The following is a 22,047-nucleotide window of genomic DNA, read 5'->3' on the forward strand; positions in this document are numbered from 1 at the left end:
GTCTTTGTTGTGGTTTTGTGCCACTTTTTAGTCGCTTTTCAACTTTTTGTTGTTTGGAACAGTTTACAGTCATTTAGTTTCTTTGTGTCACTTTGTTTTTTTTTGCTACTTTTTACTCACTTTCTGAGTTGTTTTGCATCTTTTGATGATGCTTTTTTTCTCTCTTTGCAGTCATTTTGCACTTTTTAGTCACTGTGCATCTTTGTGGTTGTTGTGTGTCTCTTTGTGGTCATTTTGCACCTCTTTATGGCGGTTTTGCATCCGTTTGTGGTCATTTTCTGTCTCTTGTAGTCATTTTGCATCTTTTTTTGCTGTTTTTTGGGTCTCTTTGTTGTGGTTTTGTGCCACTTTTTAGTCGCTTTTCTACTTTTTCTTGTTTGGAACAGTTTTGATTAATTTAGGGTCATTTTATCATGGAGGTTTTTTTTTGCCACTTTTTACTCACTTTCTCAGTCATTTTGCACCTCTTTATGGCGGTTTTGCATCTGTTTGTGGTCATTTTCTGTCTCTTGTAGTCATTTTGCACCAATTTTGAGTCATTTTCTGTCTCTCTGTGGTCATTTTTCATCTCGCTGGTTTCTGTCCATGTGTGGTTGTTTCATGCCTTTTAAGTAGTTTTGTACCTCTTTTAGATTTCTTTGTGGGTCCAGGAGCCCCCTGACCCTTTGGGCCCCCTGTGCATGTGCCCAATGGCCCCGTTTAGTAATCCATGTCAGTGTGCACCATAATTAAATTTTTTTTTAATTATGTATTGAGAGCATTAAGACCATCTTGCCAGTCAAACTTTCTTATTTTAATGCTGAAATTGCTGGTCTGAAGTTTCACTTATTCTCTCTCCTGATCCGCCCTCAGTCAACACATTGTGTCTGTTTATTTTGCTCCTCAGCACGGAGCTCGCTGTGAGAAAGATGCGTCGTGATTGGTCGATCCTCCCGGTGGTGAAGCAGATCGACACGGTGGCGGCCGAGTGGCCCGCCTTCACCAACTACCTGTACCTGACCTACCACGGCACGGAGAACGACCTGGCCTTCGACGAGCAGCACATCATGGTGATCGGCTCCGGCGTGTACCGCATCGGCAGCAGCGTGGAGTTCGACTGGTGCGCAGTCGGCTGCATCACAGAGCTCAGGAAGGCGAGTCACACAAAATAATAACGTCATCTCATAACGCTGCAAAATGCAGTCATTTCTGTTCAGTTTCTGGCTCTGAGAAATACTGTACTGTCTTTTTTTTTTTAGATTTTTTTTTTCCCCTGCAGTTATATCAGCTGATAAGGGCCGAGTGTATCACTGAAATAAGTAGTCAATGGTCTAATGTAATTAACTGAAGCATTAGTAAAACAATATATATATATATATATAACGATTAATCAGATTTTAAATGGTGACATTTAAAAAAAGCATCAGTAAAACTGTAATAAAACAATGATTAAATTTGCTGTTAATAATTCTATCTTAAATCGAAGAAGATATTCATTTATTTAGTTAGTTGTTTTTTTTAGTTTTTAGTTTGTTTGTTTTTACAGATAATACATTTTGATAGGGATTTTTTTTTAACATAAAAATATAAATGGACTTTTTGAGTTTAGCCTGTTGAGAGCATTTCATTATTGAAAAAAAATCCACTGCCGCTTTATTTTTTTTTAACTGGCTGCTGGATATAAGATATTGCGTTAACTTTTTGTGACAGACAGCCAGTTAACATGAATAAATATTGCTTTAATAACATTTTTGTTGTCCCATTTCTTGCAGATGGGTTATAAGACCATCATGGTGAACTACAACCCCGAGACGGTCAGTACGGACTACGACATGTGTGACCGCCTCTACTTTGATGAGATCTCCTTTGAGGTAAGGAAACACACAAAAAGTACTTCCAGTAACTTTTCAGAGGCCAACATTTCCATATTAAACATACTTTTTAAAATTGGTCTTTTGTAATATTCAAATTTTTTTAGACACTGAATTTTAGGTCTTCATTAAATGTAAGCCATAATCATTATAATTAGAAGAAATTAAATAAATTAAGACATGAAATGTTTCATTCTGTGTGTAATGGATCTATATAATGTGTTATTTCACTTTTTTGAATTGCATTGCTGACATAAATAAACTTTTCTATGATATTCTAATTTGAGATGCACCTGTATATTGATAATAAATGCCAAATAGCAGAAAGGTATCTATTTGTCTTTTTAAAAATATTTTTTATATTCTTATTATTCTGTTCTTATATCTTTATGTCTGTATTTTGAGCTGCTGTGACAGCTAAATTTCCCCACTGCAGGCTAAATAAAGTCTTATCTTATAAAAGTTGTACTATTAGGAGGGTTGTTGTATGATGCATTTGGTTGTTTATGACCATTTTAAAGCATCCTGTGCGTGTCTCAGGTGGTGATGGATATCTATGAGAGGGAGAACCCAGAGGGAGTGATCCTGTCTATGGGAGGCCAGCTGCCCAACAACATCGCCATGTCGCTGCACCGCCAGCAGTGCCGCATCCTGGGGACGTCGCCCGAGTTCATCGACTGCGCCGAGAACAGGTTCAAGTTCTCCAGAATGCTCGACACCATCGGGATCAGCCAGCCGCAGTGGAAGGAGCTCTCTGACACCGAGGTACGGCCAGCTGGATTTATACTATAGACTGTTTAAGTAAAGGACGTAGTCACCCAGCATTAACTGGGATGTTCATTTTGGCAAAAACAAAATGTTTGTTACTGACCTCAGAAAACTGAGCAGCGACTCCTTGGAGTGTCTGTTAGTCCAACCAAACACTGAACAAGACATTTAATGAACAAAACATTCAAGAAATTACAGTGTGAAAGGGTCAAAGTTATGAGATCAAACCGGAAACATCCTTTTTTTATATCTTTATAATGTTAATATAACTTTATTGACACGTTGCCATGGATACGCATTGTTTTGCTTCTCTCCTGATGACTGCTCGTCTTGTCAGTGACCTGTCAATCAAAGGTAGCCACGCCCCAAATCATACGATTCTTTATCTTCTATTTTCTTCTAAATGGGGCCATTATTAGAACTATTGACATCAAATTGTCTTGAAGATTTTTTACTAGTGATTGAGACTATAGTGTTGTCCTGAAAAACATTGCTGAGGTAATAAATCAAGTGAGAAGTTTTTTCATTTTGCATTGAAATGAATGGACCAAAATGTTTTTGCTGCCAAACTTTGCGCCCCCTGCTGGAGGCTCTTCCTGGTTTGCCTCCCTGCTCAGACCCGGAGGTTGCCGCCTGGTTTATACCAGAACCTTTTTAAAATTGTGTTATTTTGAAAAATTGATTTTAACCATTGCAGGGTAAATGGTGCATCTCTGTATACTTTATGATACATTTAGGAAGACAAATTTGTATTTTTAACACAAAAGATTCTTTCTTTTCCCTCCAGTCTGCTATGAAGTTCTGTGAGACCGTTGGTTATCCCTGCCTGGTTCGTCCCTCCTACGTGCTCAGCGGAGCGGCCATGAACGTGGCGTACGGCGACAGCGACCTGGAGAAGTACCTGGGCAGCGCCGTGGCCGTGTCCAAGGAACATCCTGTCGTCATCTCCAAGTTCATCCAGGAGGCAAAGGTCAGGAAACAGACTAACCATAGTTGAGTTTTAAGATTATCTGTGAGAATTTATCATGATCTGTAACGTTTTCTAATTCTCCAGGAGATTGACGTGGACGCTGTGGCCTGTGACGGCGTCGTGATCGCCATCGCCGTGTCGGAGCACGTGGAGAACGCCGGCGTTCACTCCGGCGACGCCACGCTGGTGACTCCGCCTCAGGATCTCAACCAGAAGACCATCGACAGGATCAAGATGATCGTCCACGCCATCGGCCTGGAGCTGCAGGTCACCGGACCCTTCAACCTGCAGCTCATCGCCAAGGTAACGGTCGCTCTGCTGGTTCTGACGGTTTATATGGATCAGACACAGAAATGGGTTTCAAGACAGTGAATTAAACCTTTTTTACATTGTTGCTCGGTAATGGATTTCAGTTGCTCTTGCTAGATAGTGAAAAAGCTAAAACCTGTGGAATTTTGGAATTTTTCAACCTGGAGCCTATTTTTCTGTATTTTTGTGTCTGATGTGGTGAATGATGACAGGGATAATTTATCTTTTTTTTTTTTTTTTTTTTTTTTTTTAAGAGAGAGTGCTTTAGCCTGCAGCAGCAAAACAAGCTATAATGATTTATGATTTAATAATTATTTCTTAACATTCTACTTTTATTTTATCATTGGTGTAGGCCCAAATCAATAAGTTTTCTTCAATTGTAAAAATGTGTAACTAATAAACAGCCTTAAAAATATTAATATTTTAGACAACTAAAATGTGCATCATACTGTCTAAAAGTCTGCAGCCCGAAGCTTTAAACTCTAAATTTTGCAAGTCTGGTTTTGAGTTTCCCTCCCTAGCTTTGGACTCTAAATCTCCTGAGATATTTCTTCGGTGTCCAGCTTCATTTGCACCTGAGTCCTCGCTGCATTCTGACAAAATCATATTAATAAATGCTCATTATGACCTGCTAGTAATGCTGGTAGGCTAATTTAGACTCTAGATTCAGCTGTTTTATCTTCATTGTAATGCTCAATATAACATTTTTTCTCTTTAATGGCTCTTCTGTTAGTAAAGGTTGCCGACCCCTGCCCTATACAAACAAGAAATAGTCAAAAACAACTGAAAAGTGATTTTATTTTCACTATAAACAACGTTTCAATGCTTTTTCTTGCAGGATGACCAACTGAAGGTGATCGAGTGCAACGTGCGAGTGTCCCGCTCCTTCCCCTTCGTGTCAAAGACTCTGGGCGTCGACCTGGTTGCCTTGGCAACGCAGGCCATCGTGGGGGAGGAGGTGGACCCAGTGGGCCTGATGAGAGGGAAAGGGATCGTAGGAGTCAAGGTAATAAAAGTCACCTTTTAGGACTGTGTAGCAGCCTTTGTGTCAGGTATTTCCTCCTAACCGTCTGTCCCTCCTCCTCCAGGTTCCACAGTTCTCGTTCTCGCGGCTGGCCGGAGCCGACGTGGTGCTCGGCGTGGAGATGACCAGCACGGGAGAGGTGGCGTGCTTCGGGGAGAACCGGTACGAGGCGTACCTGAAAGCCATGCTGTCCACCGGCTTCAAGATCCCCAAGAAGAACATCCTGCTGTCCATCGGCAGCTACAAGGTGCTCACATCCACATTAAACTCTCTTCAAATACAGATTTATTCATCAAAGGAGGACATTGTTACAGGACAGATGTGGAGAGGAGAAACAGTGGAACATTACAGCACATCTGTACTCTAACATTACATTAACAGATGGAGGTGGAGCTTCAGGCTGCACAGCCATGTGGAAATAAAATGTAGCTTTTTTTTTTCTCCACAACAAATCTGTTCCGTTCTAGTGTGTGCTGGATAAAAATACTTCAAAGCTTCAACTTCAAACTAGAACAATGAAGAATGTGTCTTAAATGAACCAGACAACTAAATAACTGAATTCATTTAAGCTCTTATTGTGTATTTGAATCCATGTTAGTTGTTACAATGTTGGCATAACACCCAACATTATATATAAAAATGGCATTAAACCAAACATCTGGTAAATGGAGAATTGACAGTAAAACATGTATGATGCTTTATACTAAAGTCTCAGTTAATCTGTTCATCTGCACTGTAAATAATGCTTATTAATACCATTATTTTAATAGAAAATAATGAAATATGGAGCATATCTTCACCGAGATGTGGCTCTATACATAACTATTTATTTACATTTAGGGCTACAAAAATAAATAGGCTGTTAGAATAGAAAGCAAAAAGTGATGATTTATCTCTGAATTTATTGTGGTTATTTGACATAAGAAAGCGAAGAGACGAGATATATATATATATATATATATATATATTTATTTATTTATTTCACAATTAAAGGGAAAACTCTGGAAGTAAAACCAAATAAAGGAGCAAATTAAAACAGAAATATAAATTTATCATAGTTTATAATATTAATTAATTAATTAATATTATTTCTTTGAACATTTAATGGCATATTAATTAAAAATAAAAGGAAACACTCCCTGAGGTTGGCTGTTCAGCCTCTTAATAACACACTATAAAATAGTTTTCTCCAAATTAATGTTTTAATTCTGTTTATTTATGCATTTAATCAGGTTACTTTTTAAAAGTCTATGTTCCTTTTTAAATTTATTTATGCCTTTTATGTAAAAAATTTTTTAAATCTTCCATTAAAATCCTTTCATTTAAGGTAATACAACTATTTATATGATGTGTTTTCAGAATAAGAGTGAGCTGCTGCCCACCGTTCAGGCTCTGGAGTCTCTGGGTTACGACCTGTACGCCAGTCTGGGGACTGCAGACTTCTACACAGAGCACGGAGTCAAGGTAACTTATTTAGTCATTTACTTCATCGCTGGTAAGATTTATAGGATTGACAAATGTGTAATAATTCACATTGGCACTAAACTGACTCAGGATCCCTCACAGCTTTGTGCCCTAGGTTTTTGGAAGCTTTTGTGAATTAAATAACTGTCTTATATGTAACTTATAAATAACAGTGGTATTTAAGGGAGCTGCAGTCAAGTTATGTTGGTTCATACCTGTGATCACACTCTGTAGATGTGATCAAGCACAAAGACTTTAAGTCAGATAAGAAGTCTAACAACCTGCATCATATCAGAGGTGGAAAATGAAACCATCCTTTAACAAGCATGTAAATAAACACAACATCCATAAAATGAGCAATTAAATGCAACCCTTTTTTTAAAAAAAAAAAAAAGTAAGAATTTAAAGGAGAAATTATCTTAAAGTTTAAAAAATCTCTTGTCCCAGGTGACGGCGGTGGACTGGCCCTTCGAGGAGGAGGACAGCGACTGTCCCACTAAAGAGAAGCAGCGCAGCATCATGCACTACCTGGAGGAGAACCACTTCGACCTGGTCATCAACCTCTCCATGAGGAACAGCGGGGGGCGCCGCCTCTCCTCCTTCGTCACTAAAGGCTACCGGACCAGACGCATGGCCATCGACTACTCCGTCCCCCTCATCATCGACATCAAGTGCACCAAGCTCTTCGTGCAGGTCACATATCGGTTCATGTTATTTACATTCTCAGTACTGCAGAAGCTTTCTGCTGCATGCAGCTTTAATAACATGAAGTGTTTGTGTTTGTGTTTGTGTGTTCAGGCTCTGCGTCAGGTCGGTCCCACTCCTCCGGTGAAGACTCACATCGACAGCATGACGTCTCAGACGCTGGTCCGTCTGCCCGGTCAGTCAGTCTTCTTCTTTTTAAACACCAACATAAAGGAGATTTAGTTTTTTACTCAGTTTGCATTTTCATTGAGTCATTTTATGTTTTGTTGTGGTTTTGTGCAACTTTTTAGTCGCTTTTTGTTTTGAGTCATTTTGTGTCTTTTTGTGTCCCTTTTTATTATGTTTTTTTTGCCAATTTTTAGTAGCTTTGTATGATGAGTCGTTCTGCGTCTTTTTGTGATGCTTTTGTGTCTCTTTGCAGTCTTTTGCACTTTTTAGTCGCGGTGCATCTTTGTGGTTGTTGTGTGTCTCTGTTTGGTCATTCTGCACCTTTTAATGGCAGTTTTGTATCTGTTTGTGGTTCTGTTTTTTGCATTTTCTTTTGTTCATTTCATAAAACTTATGCTTTTTAACTTCAAAATATTCTCTTTGTTTATTTTTGGTTGACTTCTTTTTGGACTTCTGGTGCTTTGATTAGTTCTGGTTATTTGTCTGCAGCTGCAAAATGCAGAACAGACATTTTAAATTTTTTTTTAGTCTTCCAGAAAACTACTAAAAGAAGTCTTTTAAAACATTTTTTGAAGCTGTACTTTGCTGTCACGGTCAGGCTAAATATTGTTTTTAAACCATATTAATAAATAACTGTGGGCTTGTATTAAAACTATTGTGTTAAACAAATATTTTAACCTTCCGAACCACAAGAAATTTCAGGGCCTTTTTTTTGTTTGTTTGTTTTTTGCTCCTGTCACATTTTAATTACTGTGGCCATGTTTTTCACTGCAATATATAACTTATTCTAATAATATTTTGTGGAGTATTGCACTGTTATGCCTTAAAGTATAAATGTAAAAAACACAAGTTGAAGTTCTCCTTGTGCTAATTTTGGCTTTAAAAAAAAAATGAAAACATGCATTTCAAACCCACTGATGGGTTGTTGGACTTCAAAAAAGTTAATTAACAAATAATAATAATAATTTATAAAAATATGTATATATAAATGTATATTAATAGAAATGTGTGTGCTTTTAATTTTACTGGTTGTTAAAAAATATCAGAAAGGCTAAAATCAAATGGTTTTGTTTCCGCTGTGATTGGTTGTCAGGTCTGATCGATGTGCACGTCCACCTGCGGGAGCCCGGAGCCACCCATAAGGAGGACTTCTCCTCCGGGACAGCAGCAGCTCTAGCAGGAGGCGTCACCATGGTGTGTGCCATGCCCAACACCTCCCCCGCCATCACCGACGCCGCCACGCTGGCTCTGGTTCAGAAGGTACAGCAGCATTTTATTTCAGACTCAGAGATCCTCTCCCCTGTTTTATCTTCCAACTATTTAATCAAAGTGAACTGAATAAAATGTTTCAAAAGATGTCTAAAAGCTCATTTAACTGCTGTTTTAAAATTCTAATTCACACACAAATACACTTGTATATCATGTTCATTTTTGTTTTTAATTGTTTTTGTTATTGTCATTATAACTTGTTGATGTTACACTACTGGTCAAAAGTTTTAGAACACACCAACTTTTCCAGAATGTAATTGAAAATGATGCAGTTTAATGTCTCAGTCTACTCATGCACATTTAAAATTCTGTATTGAGCATGATAGTGTTATGAAAATAAAAAAAAGATTCAAAATCACATTTTATGTTGAACTAAAGGACTAAAAAAAGACACAAAATGACCAAAAAAAGACAAAATGACAAAAAAAGACACCAAAAGACACAAAATGACTTACAAAGACATGAAAATAATTAAAATATGGACAAAATAGCCCAAGACTCCATAGAGTTAAGTTGTTAACCCACTTCATGTTACCTGAAAAAAGGCCTTCTTGTATATAAATATGAATATATATATTCTGAAATGTACATTATTTTTCAGTTTTGGTTAAGCTTACCTTTTTTTATTTACCTCTGGCCGTTCACCACTTACCTTTGTACCCTTTCAAGCTGTTCATTTGACTTGAACTGCTTGAATTTCAATAAAAAATGGAAAAATTGGGGTGTTCTAAAACTTTTGACCGGTAGTGTATATATGTTTTTTCTATTATCAGTTTATTACTTTCTAATAACTATCAAATTTTAGGTGGAGGCTTGAAATAAATAATCCCATCTGGTTTTCTGCCTCTCCCTGCACTTTACACTATATGTTATCTTTGTCATTTTATGTTATTCTAACAAATACAATGCAAATACAATAAACCTAAAGTTAATTGAAGGTAATAAATCCTGTGTTGTGTTGTGTCGTCAGCTGGCCAAAGCGGGCTGCAGGTGTGACTACGCTCTGTATCTGGGCGCCGCTTCAGACAACGCCGCCGTCCTGCCGTCCATCGCCAGCCAGGCCGCCGGCCTCAAGATGTACCTGAACGACACGTACTCCACCCTCAAGATGGACAACGTCTCCCTCTGGATGGAGGTACGACTCTAGTCCTTTAAAAAAACACCACAGTTGAATCATTTTGATGTGAATAACACCAAAGATATAAGATTTAAGAGATAAGATATAACTGGTTTTCTCTCATTATTATTGGACTCTTCTTAAACTATAAGATGGAAAAAAGTGTCAAGATTTATGTTCGACTTTTTATATTTAGTTATTCAGCATGTGTTTTGTTATTATATTGTCAAAAAATCTATTTTTTTTAAGTCCCATGGTAACGTTTTTAATTTCCAGTCCTGTTAGTTCTGTACACATTTTTTTTTTAAATGTCACTTGGGCAAAGAGTTTGTAATTTGATTGAGAAGTAGTTTTTTGTCACTGAGACATTTAATATAATCACCCTGTAGTCTCCATTAACTGTCCCTCCATTGTCCCTCCTGCTCTCTACTCTACCCGTCCCGTGTGTGTGCAGCACTTTGAGAAGTGGCCCAAGCAGATGCCCATCGTGGCTCACGCCGAGAAGCAGACGGTGGCCGCCATCCTGATGGTGGCTCAGCTCTACCAGAGACCCGTCCACATCTGCCACATCGCCAAGAAGGAGGAGGTGAAGAGCTGCTCTTTAGTTTATTATTGTTATTGAAATCAAATGATGCACAGATTTGTTCAGCTGCTGCACTATAAATAACAAAATACTTGTGTTAAGGTTTTTGCCAAAGTGTTGAATACATTTTGCCAAATGTTAGGGCTGCTCAATTTGGGCAAAAAATTGGTCAATAATGAGATCACAATTATTAAACATGATTACTCATTGACTTTAGCAACATCATGCATTTCGTTACCTAAAAAAATAACATTTTAACAATGGAATTTGTTAAACTTCAAATATACATGTAAAAAATATATATAATTAATCAATCAATTAAAATACATTTGTAAAAAATAGATACATATTATGAAACGTGTAGATGTGCGTGTATATATACCATGTTATACATTATTTAAATAATACAAAAATGACAAGAAATAAAAAAGTTCAACTATGTTGTAACATTATATGTCTCTAAACTACAAAAAAACTATGAAACATTCTTTTCAATAAATAAAAATACATTTGACCAAAATTAATTGGATCTAATATGTGGATGGGCACCACCACAACTTACTAAAACATTTTGGTAAACTATATTTAACATATTCCAGTCAGTAACTCAGTAAAACTGTGAGAAAGTACGTTGGATTCATAACACAAGACAAAACAAGAGCAGGATCATTGTGAAACAGAGTGCGACACAATAATTGTTTTATCTTGTTTTCATAATTGTTGAAAGCAAAATCATAATTGAAAATAACGTGTTTAATTGCACAGCCCTATCCAAATACACCATTAGTATTATTAAACGTCTTCCCTCTTCTTCTTTTTTCCAGATCCTGATCATCCGAGCGGCGAAGCAGAAAGGCATCCAGGTGACCTGTGAGGTGGCTCCTCACCACCTCTTCCTCTGTGAGGACAACGTGGCCGAGATCGGGGACGGGCGAGCGCAGGTCCGTCCCATGCTGGGGACACGAGAGGACATGGAGGCTCTGTGGGAGAACATGGACATCATCGACTGCTTCGCCACAGATCACGGTCAGAAACCAGGCAGATCAGCCTGATTAATACATATTTAGACATAGACTTTATATAAATAATGGACGTAGTCACCATGACGTCACTCGTTGGTTTGTGGCCCGTTGGAAGCCTCGAGTTCAGCGTTTCACTCGTCTAAACAGGAAGCAGACCATATTTGGACTGTGGAGGAGGAGAGGGATCTGATCACTGACTACAGCCTCTCTACACCTCAACCTGACTGAGAGAAGCTGCTGCTAATTCATGTTAGCATCAACTGGAGCATTAACTGGGATGTTAGTTTTGGCTAGCAAAAACAAAATCAAATCAAAATAAAAAAATGTATGTTACTTACCTGAAAACTGAGCAGCGACTCCTTGGAGTGTCTGTTAGTCCAACCAAACGCTGAACAAGACATTTTTACTGAACAAAACGTTCAAATAAACTGTCATTAAGTGAAAATACAGTGAAAGGGTCAAAGTTATGAGACCAAATCACTAAACGTCCTTTTTTATAGAAGTTATATATAACTTTATTGACACGTTGCCGTGGATACACATTGTTCTGCTTCTCTCCTGATGACGGCTCGCCTTGTTAGTGACAACTGTCAATCAAAGGTAGCCCCGCCCCAAATCATACGATTCTTTATCTTCTATTTTCTTCTAAATGGGGCCATTATTAGAACTATTGACATCAAATTGTCTTGAAGAAGATTTTTTACAAGTGATTGAGACCATAATGTTGTCCTAAAAACATTTCTGAGGTAATGAATCAAGTGAGAAGTTTTCTCATTTTGCATTGAAATGAATGGACCAAAATGTTTTTGCAGCCAAACTTAGCACCCCCTGCTGGAATTTTCAGTAGAATGCAGCTTAAGGCACTTCCTTTCAGCTTTGCCTCCCTGCTCAGACACGGAGGTTGCCGCCTGGTTTAAGCACATATTGAGTAGACACGTGTGAACTCTCCTGCTCTTCTGTGTCTTCAGCTCCTCACTCTCTAGAGGAGAAGAGCGGGGAGCGTCCTCCTCCTGGTTACCCCGGCCTGGAGACGATGCTGCCGCTGCTGCTGACCGCCGTCAGCGACGGACGCCTCACTCTGGATGACATCATCAGGCGTCTCTATGACAACCCACGCAAGATCTTTAACCTGCCGGTCCAGGACAACACCTACGTGGAGGTAAACACACAAATAATTCAGTTTTTTTTTATGTTGTATCTTGATTTTGGAGTCTTCTTTTTTACTTTTCGTTTCTGAATTTGATGCTAAAGCCGATACAGGAATCTATGCTTTATATATAATCATGCAAATAATACTCACACTTTTGTATTATTACTTACTTTATCCCTCGTCTGTGTCTGTCAGGTGGACTTGGAGCAGGAGTGGGTCATCCCTCAGGCCATGCAGTTCACCAAGTCCAAGTGGACTCCATTCCAGGGTCTGAAGGTGAAGGGGAAAGTCCGCCGCGTCGTCCTCAGAGGAGAGGTGGCTTACATCGACGGCCAGGTCAGCAAACACACGCAATATTTACAGTACTGGAAGAAGTATTCAGATCCATTACTGCAGTAAAAGTACTGATACCACACTGTGAAATTACTCCACTACAAGTAAAAGTCCTGCATTCAAAACTTGGTTAATAAAAGTACCAAAGTATCGGCATTAAAAAGGACTTGTTCAAAATATTCCAAATATATTACTGTATTATTTATTGGTGCTTTTTAATGTTGTCAGGGCTAATTTAACTACTTAATATACTGTTTTATGGGCTTCAATAAGAATACCTAATCATTTTCAATTGATCATGTTTTTCATGTTAAATCTTGACCTTAAAAGTAACTTAAGCTGTCAGCTAAATGTAGTGGAGTAGAAGTATAAAGTTACACAAATGGAAATACTCAAGTAAAGTACAATTTCCCTTAAAAACAGCATTAAATGTAATTGGCAACATTCAACCTCTGCCTTATTATTTATTTTATGCTTTGCATAGTTTAGTATGTAATAATATAAAAACATTGTTATGTGGAACATTTGTATTTTATACAGTATATATTATGATATTTCATTGGGTTTTCTTAAATCCTTGTCGTCTTTAAAGCTGTAGTTGTTTCTGTCTCTCAGGTGTTGGTTCCTCCAGGTTACGGTGAGGACGTGAAGACGTGGCCCGCTGCTCCCATCGTTCCTCCTGAAGCTGTTAAAGAAAGTCCACGGGTAAGTCAAAATAAACAATATATATATCTAGTCATAAACTCTTGATTGTACTCTAAAATGAACCCAAGCAACCATGATTTTATTTGCTAACTCACTATCCAGCAGGCTGATTAATTACAGCAAGAATCAGATGAAAATAATACTGTATGACCACCGTTTTATGGCTAGATTGTTTCTTATATCCTAATATTGTTTTTTACTTCCTGTGGTTTCAGACCCCTGAACACACTCGTCCTACTCCTCCCCGGGACGGTCTGGTCCGGACCCGAGCAGCGAGTCCCCGACGCTCAGCATCAGACCGCTACCTGCTGCCTCCCCGCATCCACCGCTCCTCAGACCCCGGACTCCCACCAGGTACTACAACTCCCACAATGCACTAGAAACTATACAGTAAAGTGAGAGAACAAAAGCTTATTGTAGTTGGACCTGAATGTTTTTCTCTTGTGCATAACAGCTTCGAAAATATCAGCTTTTATACATTTATTAGCACACTGCCTCTACATTTTTGCAGAATTGAAGCTGTTCAGAGGTGGAAATATCTGCCTTTTATACACTACAGGTGCATCTCAATAAATTAGATCATCATAGAAAAGTTTATTTATGTCACTAATTCAATTCAAAAAGTGGAAATAACACATTATTTAGATCCATTACACACAGAATGAAACATTTCATGTCTTCATTTATTTAATTTTGTCTAATTATAATGATTATTATGGCTTACTTTTTTTTTTTTACTTTTTTTTTTCTTCAGTGCAAGCATATAAAGGGTGAGGACAGGTACAGGGCATTGACCCCCTAGGGTCGAGTTAGAAAAATAAAAAACATGTATACACATATGTTATGGATCTACATGGTTATAACAGTCCCATGTTTTCCAATAATTATCTCCGCTCTCTTTTTGCAAATGAATAGTGAAAGTAATTTTCTCCATGACACGTATTGGGTTGATTATATATTAAAAAGGGAGATATATTGATAAAAAGGGAGATGGTGGGAGGGTTCTTTTGGAGCCAGCATTTTGTAATTGTCTTTTTGCTGGCAGGCAGGAAGACCTTCAGAAGGTATGAGTCACTGATTATGGCTTACATAGACCTAAAATTCAGTGTCTCAAAAGATTAGATTACAAAAGACCAATTTTAAAAAGTGTGTTTAATATGGAAATGTTGGCCTCTGAATAGTATGTCCATCTATATGACTCAATACTTGGTTGGGGCTATTTGACTTGAACTACTGGAAATGGACTTTTCCATCATATTCTAATGTGTTGAGATGCTCCTGTATATTGCTGACTAACTGACTGGTGCATTGTGTTCTCTGCTCTGCAGAGATGGTGATGCTCCCCCCGGCCGTAGCTGGAGACGGTTACAGCCACCCTCCTCCTCTGTCCCGGCTGCTGTCCCCTCAGTCTGGACCAGGACCGCTACCTGCTGGACAGGTGTCCCACTTCCAGACGTCTCCTCTGCTGCACCCGCTGGTGGGCCAGCACATCCTGTCTGTCAGGCAGTTCAGCAAAGAGCAGGTAGATAATATGCACTAAAGATGAAATTAGAGTTTTAGATGTAGTATGGAGGAGGGTTCATTCCTACACTGCACTCAACACATTCAGGCATGATTTCTCTGACATCATGACAAAGCTCCTAGGACTACATCTCCCATTAGATCCTCAAACCTGCTTATTAGGAGATACTACAAATATTGATGCACGATTTTAAAAAAGCTCCAAAGAGGTTTCTCTCACTGGCCTTGTGCGTTGCCAGGAAGAGCATCGCCATCACGTGGAAATCTGACTCCCACTTTCTATAGGAAGATGGGTTTCAGAAATGAATACCTGTGTTCCACTTGAAAAAATTACATATACACTCAGGAATGACTATAATACTTTTACAGAGATGTGGCAGCCCTATTTAGCATCTATGGACACATTGCCAGCTTCTATGGTGGACGGGTTGTAGTTTTTGCATTCTCTTTGTTGTCAGTGCTTACTGTTGTCTTCCTTGCCTCTCGACCGTTTTTATTTTTATTTTTATTTTTATTTTTATTTTTTAAATTAATTTTATATCATTAATATTTTCATTATTTATTCATTTTATTTATCTATTTTTTTTTTTTTCTTCTCTCGCTTTTCAGTTTGTGGGTGGGTTGGGGAAGGGGTTTGGAGTTGTGCGTTTGTGTTTTCATGTATATCTTGTTGAATTGAAAACTGAAAAAATAAAATATTCTAAAAAATTTTAAAAAAGATAAAATTAGAGTGTTTAACATTAGAGACTTGAACAAGCAATAAATGCACTTTATTCTGTTTGTTTCAGATCTCACACCTTTTTAATGTTGCCCACACTCTGCGTCTGATGGTTCAGAAGGAGCGAAGCCTGGACCTCCTCAAGGTACTGCACTCTAACACCAACAGCACCTGTCTTTATTAATGTGTGTCTTTTTAATCCTCTGATCCCTGAGCAGTTTCTAGGCATTTTTTTGTCACTGCTACTCACTGTGGACTCGTAATAATATCTAATCTATTCTATTGAGGAGAACTCAAAATTATTATTTTTTGCAGTGTATTATAAATATATATTTGCACAGTTATAATGACATATATATCAGAGAAAAAGAAATGCAATTATAACATTTTCCCAGTTCTGATAAGTGTTACAAATATAGGAAAAATAATGGACTATTTTAATAATAATGGACCTTTTTACAACCTCTCTTGTCCTCTCCTCTCTGCTCTGTGTAAACAGTCTGCAGTTCAGTCTGCAGTTTCACTGAATTTTTGTGTTTTGTCTCAGCCGAGTCAGTCGTTGCTTCACAAGTGTGCTGAGGAGCACAAGATGTAATGTTGTTTATAGGATCTAGTCAGTGCAAATGGTTTATTTTTGTCTACATTTCAAATGAGAAGTGTTGAATAATGTGATTGTGATGACGCATCGCTATTTTAAGCTTAGATTTGGTTACTTTTCCCAACAGAAGCCATTGTTACGTGTGATGCGTTCAAGGACAGACAGAAATTAAAACACCCAACACTGAATTTCTGGTTTTACAGTTTTTGGATATGATAAATGGTGTAATTTTTTTGTATATTTTTTTTAATTTTTTAAGAAAACATGCCCTTCAAACTTGCAGGTGAATTGTGACGTCAGATTTGAGTCAGATTATAGACACGCTACATGACTTACCTCTTTTTTTTTTTTTTTTTTTCTCTCTCCTGTCTGTCCAGGGTAAGGTGATGGCGTCCATGTTCTACGAGGTCAGCACTCGCACCAGCAGCTCCTTCTCGGCGGCCATGCAGCGTCTGGGCGGCTCGGTGGTCCACTTCAGCGAGGCCACCTCGTCCACGCAGAAAGGAGAGTCGCTGTCTGACTCGGTGCAGACGATGAGCTGCTACGCCGACGTGCTGGTGCTCCGACACCCGACGCCTGGAGCTGTGGAGGTAAACTGCTGCTCTGACTCCAGCCTCTGTTTAACGGGCCTGTGCTACTTGCTGCTTTATGTAAAGGTTTAGGTAAAGGTATTTTTTACATCTGATCTTATTGCCCAGGGACTACAGATGGAAAATACCAATCTGCTAGAACCTGCTAGCACAATGCATGTTCTCTTGTTGTACAAGATTAATGTCTTATTGTGCGCTGTCCCTGTTTTGAAATAAATAAATTACAAATTACAAAATTATTATCTTAGTCTGTTCCAAATGGATTAATCTTACACTTGTACTGTTAAACTGTGTTTTCTCTCACTTTATGGCTTCAGTGATATTTTCAACATTTTTGTCTTCCTGTATCTTGTCTCCAGAGTGCATCGCGTCATTGTCGTAAGCCTGTGATCAACGCTGGAGACGGTGTCGGGGAGCATCCGACCCAGGCGCTGCTGGACGTCTTCACCATCAGGGAGGAGCTGGGGACGGTCAACGGCATGACGGTGAGGGACAGCAGGACTGTTTAAATCAAGGGTCTCAAACTCAAATTACCTGGGGGCCGCTGGAGGCAGTATCAAATGACCAAAAAAAGACACAAAATGACCAAAAAGATACAAAATTATTTTAAAAAAGACACAAAATGACCCAAAAAAGACACAAAATGACCAAAAAAGATACAAAATTATTTAAAAAAGACACAAAATGACCCAAAAAAGAAACAAAATGACCAAAAAAGACACAAAATTATTTTAAAAAATACACAAAATTGTTTTAAAAAGACACAAAATTGTTTTAAAAAGACACAAAATTACAAAAAAAAGACACACAATTATTTAAAAAAAAAAAAGACACAATTATTTTAAAAAAGGCACAAAATTATGAACAAAAGACACAAAATTACGAAAAAAAAGTAATTAAAGGGACTTTCCACACAACACGGTAAAGTGCCATTCATATAAAACTCACATTAAACTTTCATATCAAGGTGGGGGCCACAAAATATCGTCACGAGGGCTACAACTGGCCTGCGGGCCGCGAGTTTGAGACCCATGATTTAAATGCTGATCCTTTCATTCACAGTAAAACACAAATCTCCAGCTTTTAGTTTGATTGTTGTTGTGAGTCTCACTTTGAACCCATGTTTTCATTTAGTTTGAGGAAAAGTCTTATTTTCTTGTGTGTTTCCTGTCAGATAACTATGGTCGGGGACCTGAAACACGGCCGAACGGTTCATTCTCTGGCCAAACTGCTGACTCAGTACCGCATCACGCTGCGCTACGTGGCGCCCAAGAACCTCCACATGCCGGCAGAGATCATCAGCTACGTGGCCTCCAAGGGCATCAGACAGGTGGGCAGCAAACCGCTTTATAACATCGTCGCAGAACGATAAATGCAACGACAAACCAGATGTGTGACAATTTAATCAGAAACATTTCTATTTGACTTTAAGCTTTTCTCAAAGGTTTAAAAATTATGAAATTCTAAATGATACAGTTTATCCTGAGTTTGACAAAAGATACATTACTATCATTATTATTATGCTTCAAAGATGGTGTGTTTTCCCTGTTTGCAGGAGGAGTTTGAGAGCATCGAGGAAGCTCTGCCAGAGACCGACGTGCTCTACATGACGAGGATCCAGAAGGAGAGGTTCGCTTCTGAGGAGGAGTACAGAGCTGTAAGTCAACTCAGGACTCATTCCTGCAACTTATTCTCTCTCCCCAGATTAAAGTAGAAATAATGTGTCTTTAAAAAATGTGAAATTGTAAAATTTAACCTTTTTTAAAGAGTAATTTAACACGAAAGCCACTTTTTTGAGCTAGTACATTACATGTACATTGCACAATCTAGGATTCCTCATCTTATTTTTTTGTGTTTGTTTGTTGTTTTTGCAAAAACAATTGTATTTTTCTTTTTCCAGACAAAATGGTGTAATTATTTTCTCAAGGCTGCAAATAAATCTGTATTTATACAAAATATTTATATAATATATTTATATATATTTATATAATCTATGCTGTACCCTAAAAAACAACACGCTTAATAGAAGAAGAAGAATGCCTTTATTGTCACTATACACATGTCCAATGAGATTTGAGAGCTGACTCCAAAAAGCAGTGCGACAATAAATACAATATATATAAAATATACAATATAAACATAAACATACATAGACAAGTAAATGTAAAGAGAAATATATACGATAGAATGTAAACATAGGCAAGAAAGGGAGGTAAGGGGCACAGTCTTCAATTCAATTTGCCAGAAGCAGATATGATGCTATGCAGTGTTCATAGATATATTGCACGCTGAAGGACAATTTATTGCACAAATGAATGCACATTGCCAGTTATAGTATATTTAAAAAAGAAGAAATATTGCACAGTAATAAAGTCCATATGACAATCAGTGCATATGAGAGTTCAGGGTTGTTACTGCTTTTGGGAAGAAACTGTTTTTGAAACGGTTTGTTTTTGACTTGAGGCACCTTCATCCTCCAAGCCCAACATATAAATACAGCAGTGAAATATCAGCAGTGTGGACAGTTTGGAGTGTGAAGCTGAACCTGCAGTAGTCGTAGTATTTAAACTACTGTAGTAATTCAATATCACCTACTACTTGCAAGCTAGTTCATAGGGTAGACGAGTCTAATTTTGCAATTTTCTTTGGGTGTGTTCGAGTTTAAATGGGTGTTTGAATTATACAACTCTATCCCACATAGACATTTAAAATATGAGAATGTAATGAAAACAAAAACGTGCATAAAACAAATGAAAGTAATCTTTAGAGTATTTATTTATTTTAGTAAGATGGGGTGAAATGTTCGATGTTTTCTGAATGTAAATGTGATGTTTCATCAAGTTTTCTCATGTCTTTTTGCTTTATCTTCCTCAGTGTTTCGGTCAGTTCATCCTCACTCCTCACATCATGACTGTAGCCAAGAAGAAGATGGTGGTGATGCACCCGCTGCCCCGAGTCAACGAGATCAGGTACGACCTGCCAGCACCATCATACACTCTATTATAACTGACAGTTCAAAGAGAAGCATGCACAACATTTTAAAACAAATAGCTCTGATTTTGCACTTAACAAAGAGCATATTTAATGCTGCCCCCTGATATAAAACCTGCCTCCAGATATAAAACCTGCCTCCAGATCAGCCAATAGCAAAATGAAATTGCAATAGCTGCGTTTCCACCAGTAGAGGGCAGCAGCAACGCATATTTATAAGATGGGAAATTGCGATATTACAGCAACAAATTTAGAGCACGAAGTACAAGTATTAAAAAAAACTTTTTGGCTAAGTATTTAGCTAAGTAGCCTGCTAAACTAACTACTTAGCTAACTTCTTGGCTAAGTAGCTTGCTAAGCTAACTACTTAGCTAACTTCTTGGCTAATTATTTAGCTAAGTAGCCTGCTAAACTAACTACTTAGCTAAGTTCTTTGCTGAGTAGCTTGCTAAGCTAACTACTTAGCTAAAATGTGTCAAATATTAGCTATGTAATAACACAAACTTTTTTTCTTCATAAAGTATGAGAAGCAAAATGGAAATAATGATCTGTTATCAAAAACAAGATATTTAAAGAATACTTGGAATATTCAATTATAAAATGAGTTGATATCAAAAGATAGAGCACAGAAACACACAGCAGCATTAAATAACATGGGGAATGAATGCTTGTCATTTTTGACCCATGTTGTGCATTAGAAGGGGGTCAATATGTTGTGCATCAAAGGGTTAAGTGCAAAATTTGATTTTTTTTTTTGCACTTAAATGTCAAGATTTGGGGCTGAATCAGCAACATCACTACTAATAACAGCATATATTTTGAATTTCAGCAGAAATTTGGAGGTTCGTTGGTTTGGAAGTTTAGTTACGTTACTTGATTTTAAAATCAAATCTTCTATGATTTTTATGATGTATGGTCTTTAATGATAATGACTCAAATAATTTTTTTTTTTTTTTTTAAAGATTATTTTTTTGGCATTTTTACATGCTTTATTGAAAGTGAGAGACAGATAGAAAGGGGGTGACAGAGGGGAGGACATGCGGTAAAGGGAGCTCAGGCTGGATTCGAACCCGGCTCCACCGCAGCGAGGACTGTAGCCTCTATACATGGGGCGCCTGTGTAACCCACTACGCTACGGACCACCCCTGACTCAAATAATTTAAGGCTTTTTTGGAGCTCGGGAATATAATTTCATGCTGATAAAGTGATATTTTATCTGCAGTATTGCAGGAGGTGGTGCAGAAGTTGTTCAAGTCTTTCTAAAACTTCTCCTCTGTTTCACTTTTTCCTCTCGTGTCTCTCTCTCTGTGTGTCTCTCCACAGTGCGGAGGTGGACACCGACCCGAGGGCAGCGTATTTCCGTCAAGCAGAGAACGGCATGTACATCCGAATGGCCCTGCTGGCCACCGTACTCAGCAGATAGATCCACCTGCTGCATATCTGTCACACAAATTATAAACTCTTAGATTAACAAGAATATCTGCATTTTCTCTCCCTGAAATGTGCAGATGTCTTGTTTCCAGTCTGTAAAGGGTGTCAGTAGAGATAAATACAACAATAAGACTTTTAAAGTTGCATCATGCTGTTTTTCTTTTCATCCATATCTCACCTGCAAAATTCCCACAATGCAAGATTTTTTAAAATGTCTTAAAACAATTAACATTTTCCATAAAACTGCTTCTTCTCTAGAAATTATTTCTGCATTTGTGAGATTTATTTTTCTTTGTATTGTTTATGATGTTCAGTGAGCCATTGTTACCTAAAGGAGGACCAGGAGGAGAAAAATAAGGGAGGCGGGCATTTAAATCATTCCATGGATGGTTCGATAATGTGTGATATAAATGACAGAAATGTTTTTGTAGCTTTTTTGGTAAATTGTTCTCAGCCGTAGGTCAATGTAAAGGGACCAGTTCAGATGATAAAAGGGAGAAAACTGTGTATTTTGACCAATAATCCTGTCGGTTTCTTTTCCAGTACCGTCTTCAATGTTGTTGTAGCATTACGTGGAAGCGGATACGCACAAATATTCTCTTTAAGCCTTTTCTTAGTTGCTTTAGGGGTCTTTTTCTTAAACTGAAGCAGTTTAGAAGTTAACTTTTATCCAGATGAGAGTTAAAGTCATGTCAGTGTTGGTGAATTTCTTTGTATTATGTGGAGAAATAAATAATAAAACGACAAATTTCCCTTTTGTA

At 37.9% G+C, this 22,047-nt stretch overlaps 1 protein-coding gene across 2 annotated transcripts in view; it reads left to right on the top strand.

Annotated features, from left to right (window-relative positions):
- cad (carbamoyl-phosphate synthetase 2, aspartate transcarbamylase, and dihydroorotase) overlaps positions 1–22,047 on the top strand; it is a 40,898-nt gene extending 18,851 nt beyond the window's left edge. For both annotated transcript variants that reach the window (XM_059356208.1, XM_059356209.1), the window contains exons 19-44: positions 887–1,133; positions 1,752–1,850; positions 2,391–2,615; positions 3,406–3,588; positions 3,673–3,891; positions 4,736–4,903; positions 4,986–5,168; positions 6,281–6,385; positions 6,833–7,078; positions 7,184–7,265; positions 8,352–8,518; positions 9,498–9,662; positions 10,099–10,230; positions 11,052–11,253; positions 12,218–12,408; positions 12,595–12,735; positions 13,348–13,437; positions 13,653–13,791; positions 14,766–14,959; positions 15,747–15,821; positions 16,652–16,864; positions 17,224–17,349; positions 18,039–18,194; positions 18,420–18,521; positions 19,739–19,833; positions 21,179–22,047. In XM_059356208.1, the coding sequence (XP_059212191.1) occupies positions 887–1,133; positions 1,752–1,850; positions 2,391–2,615; positions 3,406–3,588; positions 3,673–3,891; positions 4,736–4,903; positions 4,986–5,168; positions 6,281–6,385; positions 6,833–7,078; positions 7,184–7,265; positions 8,352–8,518; positions 9,498–9,662; positions 10,099–10,230; positions 11,052–11,253; positions 12,218–12,408; positions 12,595–12,735; positions 13,348–13,437; positions 13,653–13,791; positions 14,766–14,959; positions 15,747–15,821; positions 16,652–16,864; positions 17,224–17,349; positions 18,039–18,194; positions 18,420–18,521; positions 19,739–19,833; positions 21,179–21,278 (4,045 nt within the window). In that variant the 3' untranslated portion in view covers positions 21,279–22,047. The remainder of the gene's footprint in view (positions 1–886; positions 1,134–1,751; positions 1,851–2,390; positions 2,616–3,405; positions 3,589–3,672; positions 3,892–4,735; positions 4,904–4,985; positions 5,169–6,280; positions 6,386–6,832; positions 7,079–7,183; positions 7,266–8,351; positions 8,519–9,497; positions 9,663–10,098; positions 10,231–11,051; positions 11,254–12,217; positions 12,409–12,594; positions 12,736–13,347; positions 13,438–13,652; positions 13,792–14,765; positions 14,960–15,746; positions 15,822–16,651; positions 16,865–17,223; positions 17,350–18,038; positions 18,195–18,419; positions 18,522–19,738; positions 19,834–21,178) is intronic.

Source organism: Centropristis striata, chromosome 18, assembly GCF_030273125.1.
Source record: "Centropristis striata isolate RG_2023a ecotype Rhode Island chromosome 18, C.striata_1.0, whole genome shotgun sequence".
Lineage (NCBI taxonomy): Eukaryota > Metazoa > Chordata > Actinopteri > Perciformes > Serranidae > Centropristis > Centropristis striata.